At 46.6% G+C, this 15,719-nt stretch overlaps 1 protein-coding gene across 1 annotated transcript in view; it reads left to right on the forward strand.

Moving 5' to 3' along the window:
• Nucleotides 1-10,335, forward strand: part of NDUFS6 (NADH:ubiquinone oxidoreductase subunit S6) — a 119,909-nt gene extending 109,574 nt beyond the window's left edge. Inside the window, exons 3-4 of the mRNA XM_085606082.1 lie at nucleotides 6,213-6,335; nucleotides 10,181-10,335. Of these exons, the coding sequence (XP_085462208.1) occupies nucleotides 6,213-6,335; nucleotides 10,181-10,249 (192 nt within the window). The 3' untranslated portion in view covers nucleotides 10,250-10,335. The remainder of the gene's footprint in view (nucleotides 1-6,212; nucleotides 6,336-10,180) is intronic.
• Nucleotides 10,336-15,719: the final 5,384 nt, after the last annotated feature.

Below are 15,719 nucleotides of genomic sequence, written 5' to 3' on the forward strand. Positions count from 1 at the left end.
GATCCCGGTCGACGCTGGTTGACCTTATGACCCCTCCGCCGGCGCCGACCCCTATGGTGCCGCCCCCGGCACCGTCTTCGGACGACGTCGTCCCCAGTTTTAGCCCCAGTCCGGCGCAGATGGATGAGCAATTCATCTACCGCCCGGCTCCGTCCTTTTAACCTGTCTATCTGGAGTCGGATGATGGGGACGACTGGGAGGGGTCTGAGGACCCTCTGGCACAGCAGTGCCAGTTTCATCAGGACTGGGCAGAAGAGCTGGGGGATGCCAGTGGTCTCGACACTTCACCTGACACTGGCTTCATCTCTCCTCCCTCCGTGGCTACGGAGGAGGGTGAAACCTATTCTGTGGTGCTGCGCAGGGCTGCCGAAGCCCTTCATCTGATGCTCCCTACAGCGTCCGTGAGGACTAACCACCTCACTGAAGTGCTTCAACCGCCAGTAAGCTACTGCAGTTCAGTGAAGCACTGACTGACGTTCTGATGGGCACCTGGTCCAAGCCCTCCACAGTCACTCCTGTGGACCGGAACGTGACCCGGCACCACCGCCCTGCTCCAGGCGACCCCTGCTTTCTGTCGATGCACCCCGCCCCTGAGAGCCTGGTTATCCAGGCCTCTACGTCCCAGACAGCCTTCCCGTCCGCTCCTCCGGATCGGGAATCCAAAAGGTTGGAACAGTTTGGGAAGAAGCTGTTTTCCTCCCTCAGTTTGAGGTTGCGGTCCATTAATACCGCATGCCTTTTGGACCGTTACACCCACTCCTTGTGGGATACGGTGGCAGACGTGCTGCCCCAGTGTCCGGGGGAGACCCGGACACGGCTCGCCCAGGCTCTTGCTGAGGGGCGGGATGTAGCACAGTACTCGATTCGACGTGGGCTTGACACCACGGACTGGTCGCCACGCCTGGCTGAGATCCACAAATTTCTCCGGGGATGTCCAGAGCACCCTCATGGACATGCCCTTCGATGGCTGTCGCCTTTTTGGAGACAAAGCGGATAGTGCGCTGTAGCGCTCTAAGGACTCCCGGGCTACGACCAAGTCCTTGGGCCTCTCGGCCCGCGCCCGCAAACTTCCGCTTTTTGCCCCTTTCGTGGCCAAGGAAGGGGCGCCCCCGCACGTTTGTCTAGCCACAGGCGGCAGAACTAGCCTAAACGCGGATGTGGATTCTGCCGAGGCGGAACAGGGGGACAGAGAGCCGGTCAGCCCACATCTGCCCCCACAGCATCTGCCTCAAAGCCTTCCTAGTCCGACCTTTCAGGCCCATCCCACGCCAGTGGGAGGCAGAGTTCGCCTTCACCTGCTCCACTGGCGTACCATCACGTCGGACAGGTGGGTGCTGCAAATCGTCCGAAGGGGCTACTCCCTTCCCTTCGAGGCGACCCCTCCAGCCATGCCACCACAGTACCACCGCATGTCGGGGGATCACTTGCAACTTCTGCAGGAGGAAGTTACGGCCCTCTTGGCCAAGGGGGCCATCGAGCGCGTTCCTGGCCCAGAAGTAGGTCGGGGTTGTTACTCCCACTACTTTCTGGTTCCCCAGAATGGTAAAGGGGGCCTGCGCCCTATCTTGGACCTCAGGAGCGTTAACGCCTTCCTCCGGAAGGAGAAGTTCAAGATGCTCACCCTAGCTCAGGTTCTGGCTGTCCTAGACCCTAGAGACTGGATGGTAGTGTTGGACTTGCATGATGCATATTTCCACATCCCCGTCCTGCCGGCCCACCGGTGTTACCTGCGGTTTACGGTAGGCCACGAGCACTTTCAGTTTACCGTGCTCCCCTTCGGCCTCACCAGTGCCCCTCGGGTGTTCACGAAAGTGATGGCGGTGGTCGCAGCTCATCTGCGCAGATTAGGGGTTCCAGTCTTCCCCTATCTCGACTACTGGTTGTTGAAAGCGGGCTTGCCCCAGACAGTCGTCTCCCACCTCCAGACTACGGCCGACCTCCTGCATTTGCTGGGGTTTTCCATCAACGTGCCGAAGTCGCATCTGAGTCCCTCCCAGAAGCTTCTTTTCATAGGAGCGGTTCTGGACTCGGTGCTGTTTCGGGTCTATCCTCCAGAACAGCGGGTTCGGGATATTCAGGCTCTGATTCCGATCTTTCAGCCTTTATCCCGAGTTTCGGTCAGGTTGGTGCTGCGGCTGCTGGGTCTAATGGCCTCCTGCATCCTGCTGGTACATCACACCAGGTGGCGGATGCGGGCTCTGCAGTGGGACCTGAAGTTCCAGTGGGCTCAACATCGGGGCAACCTGTCCGACCACTTCCTGATCTCGAAGGGCACTGCAAGACAGTTGCAGTGGTGGCTCACGGACCGCGATTGGGTCAGTGGCAGATCCCTCTCCCTACCCCAACCGGAGCATGTGGTGGTGACGGATGCGTCCCTCCTGGGATGGGGGGGCCACATGGGAGAGGCGGAGATCAGAGGCCTCTGGTCTCCGGCGGAGTCCCGGCTCCATATCAACCTATTGGAGCTGCGGGCGATTCGGCTTGCACTGAAGGCATTCTTTCCCTCTGTTTCTGGGAAGTGTAGTGCAGGTGTTCACGGACAACACCACCCCCATGTGGTATTGCAACAAACAAGGCGGGGTGGGGTCGTGGACCCTTTGTCAGGAGGCTCTGCGCCTCTGGACATGGCTGGAAAATCAGGGCATCACCCTAGTGGTTCAACACCTGGCGGGCTCTCTGAACGCCAGGGCGGACAAACTCAGCCGCTGGTGCATGATGGCTCACGAATGGCGTCTGAACTCGGACGTGACACAAGGTCTCTTTCGGCTGTGGGGATAGCCTTCGTTAGATCTATTCGCCACCGAAGAGAACGAGCAATGTCATCAGTTCTGCGCGTTGGAATTTCCAAGGCAGCAGTCGCTCGGAGACGCCTTTCGTCGCGAGTGGAGTTGCGATCTGTTGTATGCCTTTCCGCCTATACCACTTCTGCCCAGAGTGCTGAAGAAGATCAGGCGCAACCGGGCCCAAGTCATCCTTGTGGTTCCGGATTGGGCCCGAAGGTACTGGTATCCTGAGCTACTCAGTTTGTCAATCGATCCCCCGATTCGACTGCCTCTTCACGAGGACCTTCTGTCGCAGCAGCAGGGGACGGTCCTCCACCCGAACCTCTTCAGCCTCCACTTCCATGCGTGGAGATTGAGCGCCGACAGTTGATGCCATTTGACTTGCCTCCTGAAGTCTGTGATGTCATTCTGGCAGCCAGGCGTCCCTCCACTAAAACGGTATACGCCTGCAGGTGGAACAAATTTGTGGCATGGTACACAGCAAAGGCTGTGGATCCCCTTTCCGCCCTTCTTCCTGAAGTTCTCCTCTTTCTTCTTTCCCTGGCCCAGCAGGGCTCTGCTCTGGGCACCCTCAAGAGATATCTTTCGGCTGTTTCTGAGTCTTACGGCTTCCTGATCAGCCTTCTCTTTTCAAGTCCCCTGTTGTTGCTAGTTTCTTTAAAGGCATTACTCACAGGTTTCCTCCTGTCCCTTTCGTAATGCCTCAGTGGGACTTGAACCTGGTGTTAACCTATCTGATGTGCGCTCCTTTTGAGACACTTCATAATTGCCCTCTTCATCTTTTGACTCTTAAGACTGCTTTCCTGGTTGCCATCACCTCTGCCAGAAGAGTGAGTGAGCTCCAGGCTCTTTCTTCTAAACCTCCTTTCCTCTCTGTCCATCCGGACAAGGTTGTTCTGAGGACTCGTCCTTCCTTTCTCCCTAAGGTGGTTACTGCCTTTCACATCGGCCAGTCTGTTACATTGCCCACCTTCTTTCCGCCTCCGCATCCCTCGAAAGAGGAAGAGAGGCTCCACCGTCTGAACCCAAAACGTGCGCTCTCCTTCTATCTGGACCACACAAAACAGTTCCGGGTGGACGACCAACTCTTAGTTGGCTACGTGGGCGCTAAGAAGGGGCAGGCAGTGCACAAGCGAACCATCTCTCGGTGGGTCGTTTTGTGCATTAAGGCCTGCTATTCCTTTGCTAACAAGGAGCCTCCTGTGGGGCTGAGGGCCCATTCCACTCGGGCCACAGCGGCTACTACTGCCCTGGGACGGGGAGTCCCTCTGCAGGACATTTGTCAGGCAGCAACATGGGCCTCGCTGCACACGTATGCTAAGCTTTACTGCCTGGACAGCCAAGTCGGGAGAGACGTCTTCTTTGGCCGTTCCGTTCTCCAGGACTTCCTGGTGTGATCTTGGTTTGCAGACCCACCACCGGGGCTGGTATTGCTGGGGTATCTATTCTAAGGTAAGTAATCTAACTAACGTGTTTCTTTCAGATGAACAAGTTACTTACCTTCGGTAACGAGATATCTGGAAGAAACATTAGTTAGTTAGATTCCTTACCACCCCACCCATCCTCCCCGTTCTGCGAACTGATATCTAGGGTTAAGGTCATCCCTTTCAGGGCCCTAGATTCATGGCACCAGTGTTGGTTTCTTGCATGGCTCTGCGTTCCTGGTGCGGAAAGCTATGTACAAGAACTGACGTCAGCGCGTGAGGGTGGCGTCTAAGTACTCAGACGACGTCATCCCGGCGATCACAACGCCGACGACAGACACGGAGCCGCAGACGATGCTTAGCGACGCGCAAGGGTATTGCTGACGAAAAATCTTTCCGGATCCAGCTTGACGCCTGGGGATATTCTAAGGTAAGGAATCTAACTAACTAATGTTTCTTACAGATATTTCGTTACCGAAGGTAAGTAACTTGTTCATCACAGCCTTTACAGTGTTCATTGGAGAATCACTGAGGAGTTTTCGCCCTTTAATGTTTCAGCCGGCCAGTTCTTTAAGGATGTTGTACATAGTCCCATTGTATGAATTATAACAGAGTCTTAACATTCTGATTAGAAGTTTGGCTCAGCAATTGAGCTTAATAGTGAGACCCACCCCCAGATCAGTGTGCTCCATGCCCTAGACCTTTCGCTATGGCAATATCAATCCCCTCAAAACTCCTTTATTTGTGAAATTAAGGAAGAAGGCTATTTATAACCGCTTGGGTCACTCTAACAGTAAGCATCCTCACCACGAAGGCTGTCCTCTTAGAAAGCATGATGTCCAAGATGACCACCTTGTTGTGAATGGTCTTATTAGCTTTGAGCCTGATCACTGTCCAACACCAAGGAGGCACAGTCTGAAGAGATACTGTCACTATTGTTGCCACATTAGATTGTTACCATCACCTACTATGGTTCTGCTAGTACGGAGGGACCAACTGGGCAGTGAAAAGCTCGGTTCCTTGCTTGACAAAGGGGATTGCTGCATTAGGCAGAGGAAATGATGCAAAGGTCTGGTGGCATGGATGTGTGAGATTTGAGCTACATCACCAGACATTGAAAAGTGAAGTAGGATTCGGACTGATAATGCTTATCTTGGCGTAATTCTATCCCCAGATCCCCCTTCATGCCTTCATGCCCAAGGAAGGTGATGCAAACGACATCATCACTCTGGGATACCGCTCATATCCGTCTGGACTTGTAGGGTCTTCAAAACACATCTGACGTTTCTTAAAGCACTCCAAGCAGCCAGGACTTGAAGGGCCTGCTTTCCATTCCTAGTGCTCACAGGAGTCCTTTGGTCCTTAAGGTCTCCCTGGGGTGGCACTAACGCATCGCCCTTCTATAATATGGAGTAAGGCTAAATAGGTCAAATGAACACATGGGAATAGTGAAGTAGAAAAGTGGGCTTAAGTGAAAGGCCGTGAAATGACAACCCCTTTCTATCGTGACCATGAAATGAGAACTCCATTCTATCACCCCCAAGATCCTTCGTATCCCAATGTCTTGTTACTCTTTCTTTAAAACCACACCGCAAGAGATTTAGCACAGTACATTGCCTTGTTTAGGCATTGCTTTACAGAGTGCAATAGCCAACACTTCAAAGCCGACTGCAGAACTATGCTACCTCTACATTCCTTTCTATCATTTATCACAAGGAAGAGCTTTTTATGGGGACTTTAACAACTAAAATAAGATCTAAAACGAGTTTTCATTGCCTCTCACCTAATGGAGGTGATAGGTGCACTCACTTCTCTCTGTTACAATACTCCTCAACGGTTCTTGTTGGAACATTTAAGCTTCCAAATTAAAACCGATTGTGGGGCATTCGAGAGAGACAACATATTGCAGCGCCGAGCTTTAATTTACCAATATTAAAATGTGAACAGTAATAGATATTTATTTTATTTCGTATGCTGATGTGATTCCATATCCCTGTCCCTGCAGATTAATGAACAGTTTGCCATTGACTTGATAAAAGAGGAGCCTGTTTCTGAAGTTGACAGCAGAGTCGTGTCCTGTGATGGCGGTGGCGGAGCTTTGGGACATCCGAAAGTGTACATCAATTTGGTAATTTCTTTGTTGTGTACAATGTTGTACGTCTCCATTTCCCCTATACAGAGATGTATAATGCTCATGCTGTGGGCAATAGCACGTAAGGGTGATTACATTAAGGCAATTCGGACATTTGGGCTGTGCAGTGCTTTGAACATGGTTTTAATGATGCTGGAGGAAAAACAAGAGGAACTGGAATGAGAGCAGACCGAGACAAAGGTGGATGTCTTGCCTAAGCTTAGTGCACTTAGTGCATCCCTTGCACGATCCTAGGCGAAGGTGTGAAATGTACAGGAAGTGGACTATTGCAATTTAAGTGTGAAAATTAAGAGATATCTGGACTTGTATGAGCATACATTATCTGGCAAAAAAAAACTACAAACGTTTGTAACTACAGGCATTTGAATATGTATTTGGCAAGCTGGGTCATGGTACAGAGAGCCAACCCCAATTCAGATTGGAAAAATGTCATGACTGCCTTCTAGCCTGGCAAGATAAGAGGCCTGGCTTTTGTATAATATTTGCCCCCTCATATTTCTCCTTTTCCCCTTTTTTGTAATCGTTGGTGTTCAGTTTGTTCCCCGATAGTTGCAATAATAGAGAAAACCTAGCAATATCAAAGATGAGGGTGGTGTTCCCCTCTAATAAGGGCACTGGGCGCTCAGTCTGTGACAGGCTTACCAAGCCTTTTTGAAACAATGAAAACTTGATTTAGACGTGGAGAAACTTTCACATAAGCAACAACACTATACGCTGACTTACACTTGCCTCACTGGGCACCCAAATTGCACACAATGTGTAATGTTCGCTATAGCTAACTGGAGGTGAACAATGTACTTTTTGAGGAATACAGGGATTGCAGTAATCCAGCAAAACGCAGAAGTTCTCGAAACACAGTTCGTAGTTGATAACTGATTGCAAACGCCACTAATTTGACTAAAACACGTATATTGGTGGGATAGCAAGTAAAGGAAAAAAACAGTATCCCATAACAGTGATACCGATTGACTTGCAATCTTGCATTTACGATTTTAATCCAATAATATATGCCGGTCCCCCGGTTTAGAGTTAGTGTTTGTGGTTCTCTTGATAAGTGGATATCCTGTGACGTGGGAGTCCTGCCGAATCTGCGTCAATGGTTATACACTCAGGAGCTGAGGAGCCTCTATACTGATGTAAGGACCCAAAGGGGCAATCAGCGTAACGACTCGCAAGCACATGGGCACAAGTTGTGTCACGTGGTAAAATAGTGTGTCTTTGACTAATCCGTTAGCAGAGTGTGTGCATAAAGCATAGACAGGAAAGTACTTTAAAAAAATGGCTATGGTGATATTAGCCAAATCCAGTCATGAGATTAGCTGTTTATTGTGTGTAGGGTCACAGAAACCCTATTAGTATTTTGTTTTGTTTTGTTAATATTGCTTATATCAGTTCACCTTATGCTTCGACGTTCAAATCCATGCACTGTGACAACATTCCCTTGTATCCATTGAATAACTAAATTAAATAATGGCCAGAGGATGTGACCTAACGGCTAGAGCAGTTGACCTCAAAGGTGGGAAACTGGATTAGAGTCTCGGCAGGAACGCTCAACATCCTGTGATTCTGGGCAAAACACTTATTCTCCCCTTGCCTACCAAAAATATGAATGTGTCAGTCTGTAATGTAATTGATGTTCATGTAAAGTGCTCGGATAGCTTCGGGTCTAGTTTGCACTATATAAAACGCAAAAAAATAAAAAACAAAGATTTAGAGGACCATAACGTGTCTCAGAGACACTTCTTCCAGCACCAAAACGGTTTAAGCTAGTTTTGGGCCTATAGTCACATCACATCAGTCGGTACCTGGAAAAAAAAGAACAAAAACTCTAACTTTGTTGGTCCAGAGAGGGAGTGTATTCATTAGACCATGGGAGCTCCGCTCCACCTGACTTGTAGATGGTTGTTTCTTGGGCAGTCCTGTGCCCCCTGGTGATGATTGAAAGTGAGTGGGTCTTGGTACTCAGTGTCTCTGCACTTCTTGGGTTGGTTGGTGGCTTCTGCTGAGCCAGGACACAATTTTGTAGGTGTTCCTTTTGAGGATAAATCTCAAACGCACAATGTAACGCTATGAATCATTCAAAGTGTTTGTTTAACTTATTCATGCATAATTATTTAGAAATTTAAAGAAGCTTCATCCATTATAATATTGGTCGGAGAAAATGTCACTAGTCATTTGCTATACAGGTCGATTTTATATCAATAAGTGTTTTAAACCTTAAAAAGCAATTTACGTAGTTTTTAGCATATATATATATCGCTGACCAATAGAATGATTGATGAAGCTTCTTTAAATATATAAAGTAATGATGCATGAATTTGTTACGGGAACCGTTTGATTGATTCAAAGAGTTCTCTAGTGAGGTCGTTTGAGGTTTATACCCACAAGGAGGCCCTTATGCAGCGTGTCTGTACATCCCCAGCTTACGTTGGAGTGAAAGCAGAACCACTAAGCTTTGTTCTTCAGTGGCAAGAACAGCAGTCTGAAGATCTACAGCAGGGTAGTAAGCTTAGTCTTGGTCTTAGCTTTGAGCAAATGGTCTTTGTTCGCTAAGCACCCGCAGCAGGATTTACACAGCTCTGAATAGGTGTAGATCTTCCCTGAACTGGAATGGGGCTCAAGATGATACTTCCAGTCCTTGTAGGTTGGGCAGAAGCCCACATTAGTGGTGCATACTCAAAGTTTGTATTTTCTTTCAATAGATTGAGGCTCAGTTTTCCCTCAAGGCACTTCTGGCTGTTGCTGTCCTTTCCATTTTCTCAGAATGCACTTGGGGCGGGTTCCTAGATTTATCAGCAGCAGTGGCCCACACCTTTTTCCAGGCAAGAAGAGTGTCTGTCGTGCTGACCTTTCATCAGATCAGGCAGGCACGAGCTATGCTTTCACTAAAGGTACAGCTCAGCTGAACTTTACCTGACTGAGGATTGGACAGCCCTGACCTCCTCAGCCTGGCAAAAGTGCAATGAGGCCATCAAGAAGAGGAGGAGCGTCACCAATTGCCTCTGACTGAAGTGCCCACGGCCGAGTGTCAATCAGTGACACCTTGTCACAGAGTGGGGTGCGGTCAACAGTCTCACTGACCCCTACCCACTTTGTGACGAGGTTGGGATTGCTGCCTTCCCTCATAGGCTGACCTAAGGTCAGCCAGTGAGGGAAGGCAGCAGTCCCAACCCTTCTGGGACCTCCAAGGCTTTCCTCTTAGAGAGCTGCAGTTAAGGTACATTTATGCGTTGTTTAATGTTAGTTGGGTTTGTGAGTGTATGTAGGAAAGTATATGAACCCTAAAACACTCCAAAATCGTTTAGGAAAGATGCACAATTGCTGAATGGACTAAAGATAACATTTTAAGGTGCGCACTGTCCCTTGTAATGCCCCTCCGGGTCATAACCATCACATCTTGTTTTGATAAATGACATTATGAAATGAATTAATTATTTAGTCTAAATTGTAGCTATTGACCAATACTGCTTTCAGACTAGGTGGAAAGGCTCGACACAAGTATGGCATCTGTTCTGTAGATTTATTTCTGAAATACCCATTGATGGAAAGGTTAGGGATGTGCATTTCTGCATTGTGGCATGCACTCGAAAAACTAGGAATCCTAAAACTCCCCTTAATTAAAAGTGTCAGTTTATTTCTTTGACTCTGTAGGCACACGTGACATTTTAGTCTTTGCGCGGATCTTTGTTGAAGGTCTAATGCCTGTTTGGCATTAATACAAATAAATGGTTTATTATCGTTTACACTGATGGCAATTACTGATTGTTGTGTTAATGTGTAAAATTCTGTGTTTGGTAACGCTCCGACTATTTTTTTTGTAGGACAAAGAAACAAAAACCGGAACGTGTGGCTACTGTGGATTGCAATTTAAAAAGAATCCTCATCACTAGGATTTATTGTCGGTCTCCGAATCTACAACGATGGAAACTTCTGCGCTTGCTCGACTAATTTATAATTAAAAATGTGTGTTTTCGGAGCTAAGACGTCTGAGAGGAATTATTTATAAACGCAATAGCAAGAAATGTGAAGTTGATGGTTATATTTTTCCTGACACTTTTTAATTCTTGTTTTGCATTCTGTTAGGATTAGCTTTAAAGATGCACTTAGAAAAGACATGAGACTTTACTCTTCGTACACCAGTAGTTGCCTGTCTTTTGATATAATTACTTGATTTTGTATTAATTTTTCCAAAACTAAATGAGCCAGTGGCAAGGAGGTTTCACTAAAGAAGAACTGATTTGAAGGACTTAAAAAAAAAAAAAACTTTGTAGTGACGTCATGCACCCTCCATCTATGCCTTGAGGCTCCTCCTTGACTATACTACGTAGAGGCAGGAGGATTTGGTAAGATGGTACAGGCCCACTGTCACATGATAGTTGCCACTTGACAGACTTGTTGTGGAGCTAGACTAATAAAGAAGCACTGTAACACGTGTGTGTGTGTGTCGGGGAGGTCAGTTTCTTCTTGCGGTCCCTCCTCCTAGAGCCCACTACAGTTTGGCGATGTGCATGTACAGAAATGATAGGGAATAACGCACCAAACACAACTGCCTCTAAGAGGAAAATAACCAATGGTGCCTGCTGTGGCGTACATCACTCACATAGTGTTAAGGTTTGTGTGGGCGGTGAGTGAGCTGCTGCAACAGTATGAGGAATCCTGCAAGGCTATGTCAGGTGTGTATTCTGAACTCTGGCCAGAAGCTGACCAATAGCAGCCTAAAAGCTGAGCAGAGCGTATACGTATTTAAAAACAAGCCTGGACATAGCTAATCATTCTGTTTTTCTGTTAGGGGAGGTGTTTGGGAATAGTTGTCCTCTTCGTGTGTGTTGTTCCAGCTGTTTTATAAAGACAATCCTAAAATGAGGCTACTTATTGGTCTACAACAATATGGACGCCGTCCTGAGATTAAGTTTGCATTGTAAGTGGTGAACTTAAAAGGCTTATGCAGCCACATAATACATAGTAGATAGCTTTGAAAAAGGGCCAACATTTTATTGTATCTATAAGAATACCAAAAAGCCGGTGTATACGCACATCTCTACTTTGTGAACAAAAAAAAGTGTTACATCCAACATATCATTATAACAGCAAAGTGAAACGAATGAACTTTTAAGGGCAATTAAGAAACAGCACTGTGGATGCCTTTGCCTGTCATAAAGACAAACAGCACCCACTTCCGTACACATAAAGACTTAAATCAGCAATTAAAATGTCATTGTGTCAGTAAGGTAAATACATCAAGGAGCGCACATTCACTTTGACTTACACGCCAAATGTCATGCTGCATCTGCAATCTAACAAAATAACTGCTTGATACTCTGTCACAAAGCCTATGGCAACACAAGAGTGACAGTGTAATTAACCACCGAATGCCTTTGACCAGCATGTTAGCGCTTCCAAGGAATGACAAACCATGCAAACCACATGAAAGCCAGTGGGTGAAGGAGTATGACCCAAAACCCACAGTTTCTGTTCTTCACATGATTTGATAAAATGAGGCGTTCTAGACTGGTTGTATATGATTTCATAGAAACACAACTTCATGGACTACCATTACTGAGAAACCATGTCATCTAAATGGTTTAATGGAAATTTGCAAGACTAATGGCCATTTCATAAAAAACAATTCACAGAATGCCTTGATATTAAATTGACGTTTGCAGGTGTCAAAGTAATTGATCTGGAAAAATTGTTATTTGTTGGTTTTCTGCAAGGTTCACATAGGTCCTTTATCCATATACCTTCTGTTTTTCTGTCTATAACCATGAAACTCCCATTTTGTAGATTTATGTTGGTTTTTAGGGAAAATGCCCTAATTCCAGGTAAGTTTGTCATTTCTTACTCCTTTATTGAGGCCCAAAAATGTTGCGATACCTCAAAGTGCAAAAAGGAGGTGCATGGATTTGTTTTTAAAAATGTTTTTACCGAATAACACTGGCCGACACCCCCTGTTACATATATATTCTTTCCAGATACCACAAATAGTCATTCAAACACAAGGCAGAGCTCAAGTGCAACAAATCCAGGTTTATTTTTAGAAAAGACACCACATGCCAAGTTTCGGCCCAACAGCCTTTATCACATATCAAGTCTTGCAGCTCCTCCGCTTAAACGACCATAGTGCGAAACATAGTGAAAGGACACACATGCATTTAAAATCATTTGAGCCATCTTGGAACTGCTTCATACTGAAATTAAAACATAATTAAGCACATCCAAGCTCCACAGATATAAAAGAAAGTACGACATCCACAGTGAAACATTAAACCGATACTATATAATCAACACACACAGTAACGCAATGAAAACACCACAAAAGTACTCCACACCAATTTAGAAATAATAGCCAATATTTATCCTAGTAAAACAAAACAACAAAAATCTAACATAGTCAGTCAAGATATGAATTTGTCAATATGAAATGCAGTTATAGCACTTAGAAAGGCAATAGCGCCAAATTGGGCTACCTGGTTAAGCTTGCTCGAGACAAATCCACAAGTTCAGCCCGACCAAGATGGACTCCAGGCCCGCTACAGGAGTTACATGGACCCCCGTACAGTACCTTGGATGCATTAAAAAGTCAAAGACTGCGATGCGCAGAGGAGGTGAGGCGTCGTGAAGGCAGGTGATGCATCAGTTCCTTACTGCTATTCAGGTCATTGGCACATTGGCGTTCGGGAATGATGCGTTGCGTAAAGGAGGTGAGCCGTCACTTTAGCAAAATGATGCATTGTTCCTGGAGGCGGTGCAGGGTCATTGAGCAGCAAACACCTGGGGACGATGCGGGCGCACAGCAGGTGATGCGTCGCTTGCAGGTATGAGCCCTTGGGTCCTGAAGGAAACGCTGTGTTGATATCACAGCGTGGTGCGTTGATTCCACAGCGTCTATGTTGAACCAGCAGGCTGAAGGCGCGGTGTCAGAGCGGTGTGTCACGGACTGCGGTGAAGCAGTGCTCGAGACTCACTCCTTGGTCTTTCGTCACCCAAGGGAGAAAAGTCCTTACACCTCTTTTGCAAATATACTCTACACAATGTGCACCTATAGCAACTTATTGGGCAGGCATATGGGGGCTGGGGGACTCTTCCACCCTTCAAGGGGAGGAAAATAGATTCTGCAGGAGAGTCTTGTCAGCCCCCATGTCAACTTATAGTTTTGTTGGCCACAATGCACTTGGTCTAGATTTCTTGAGCAATTTATCTGTAGTCGACCAATTCTTTTGTGGCTATCTATTTAGAGTTTAGAAGAAGCGCAGTTAACTATAGAGATAGTTCAAGACTTTTGCCTGGCTCAAGGGCCTCCCGATCCCCTGGATAAAGTATGTTAAAAAAAAATCACTGGAAGCTATTTGATTGGGTGATATGTTTTTAGATCGACTGCCGCAGGCATTCTCAGTCAAAAAGCATGTGTAAGCTTTATTGCTAGAGCGAGCCAAAGAAGAGACGATGAGGGCAGAAAGTCAATAGACAAGTGTTAAGTATTACTTATATCGTAACCCCTGGGCCATTTCTACGAACTATTTGCAGAATATCAATATGAGTTGGGAAAGATTTTGCTGTTTATTTTTAGGACTGGTATAGTGAAATACTCCCTTTGTTTCCCATCTGGACATCAATCTCAGCTTGACCTTCGAGATTGTCCATGTACTAACTTGCACAAACAAACCATGTTACATTTCCTGTCTTTCTGTGAATATTATAAAATGTATACAAAACAATTTCTCATATCCTTTTTAAGGCTCAGGAACTTATGGCCCTGTATTCAAGCCTACCACTTTTTACTAGCACTACCAAATGATGAAATATGTGGTTACATGACTTTATTTCTTAAAGCCGCAGTTAGCTCTAGGAGGTCGATGTTTTTAGATTAGTATATTCCTGCTCCAGCTTATTGATGATTTGGTATCGGGCTCTGTTTCTGCCTGGTGTTTTGTTTAGTTTAGCCTTTTTTATTGAGACTATTGGTTATTTTTACCCCAAAACTGATGATTTTATGTGACTTATTTTTGTGCCTTTAAATTACAGTAGTTTTATGATGTGGTGTGTATTTTATTGCTATTTTTGCACGTGTCTTGTATGCTTTTCTGGCTGTTTGCAGACGAATAAAGAGAATTCTGATGCTGATTCTCTGGTTCTGACTCAAGCAGCGACTGTTCTTCGAAGGCGCTGCAACAAAGTTGGGGCTTGCATTGTAAGTCATTGCAATGTGCACTCATTAAGCGGGGGCCAGGGCTTTGGTGCAGGCAGCAGTGTTGTGTGGATTTCACAGAGATGCTCTGGTTCAGAAGTTACGCTTGGAGCCGATGCATCAATTTCTTGGTTGCAGACCCAGAATCACCTCCAGGACTGGTTTGGCACCAATTGTCAGGTCAGGACTCACAGCAGAGGAGCCCAGGTGCTGGTAGCAAGATGCCGGTGAAGTCTTTGACGGCCCAAGACTTCTAACAGAAGACATGCTCAACTCATGCCCTTGGGTAAACCTTGGATAGCAGAATGCAGAGAGCAAAGTGCAGTCGTCTCACTCCCAAGCAAGAAGCACCAGACAGCAGTCCCTTCTGGCAGGCCAACAGCTCTTTCTCCAAGCAGGTCTTCAGTCCAGAAGTGTTCCGAATATATGGTGTCTGAGGTTCAGTCCTTATACCTATTTTAGCCTTTGAAGTAGGGAGACTTCAAAGAAAGGTCTTTGTAGTGCTCAAGACTCGCTTATTCCTGGCCCTGGCTCCAAACACACTACAGAGGGGCATGCAGCTATTTATGTGGTGACAGGCACATCCCTATGTGGGTGCAATTGTCAACTCCTCTCACAACTCTAACTTAGGAAGACCCATCAGCCGGGTGATGGGCCATCAGGATATGCAGAGCACAACTCAGCTCCCTTTGTACATGACTTTCTAGAGTAAATTCACAAAGTGCAACTGTCATCTAATCCAGGTGTGTATTCTAGGGACAGGCAGAGGCTCCTAACGGTTAAACTAAGAGAAGTGGCATTTTCTGACCAGTATTTTAACAACCAACTTCACTAAAATATGTGTTTTTTAAATTGTAAGTCCAGAAACACCAAACTCCAATTTCAATCTGCTTCTGTTAGACCTGGCATCTTGACGTGGGTCTCCCTTCCATTTTTGCTGTTGCCTCATGTGTTTTTGCTGGTGTTAGATGCTGTGGGCACTGTGCCACTGCTGTCCAGTGCCACAGTGTAAGTGCTCCCTATTGTAAATTGATGTATGAATTAGTGATTCCATGATTGATTGGTTGGTTTGGTTTACCGGTCAGACCCTAGTACAGTGCACCAGGAGTGCCCAGGGCTGGTAATCCAAACACTGCTGGTGGGCTTGCAGCACTGGTTGTGCCACCCACAGAAGC

The sequence above is a fragment of the Triturus cristatus genome, chromosome 5_1 (genome assembly GCF_964204655.1).
Source record: "Triturus cristatus chromosome 5_1, aTriCri1.1, whole genome shotgun sequence".
In the NCBI taxonomy this organism is placed as follows: domain Eukaryota; kingdom Metazoa; phylum Chordata; class Amphibia; order Caudata; family Salamandridae; genus Triturus; species Triturus cristatus.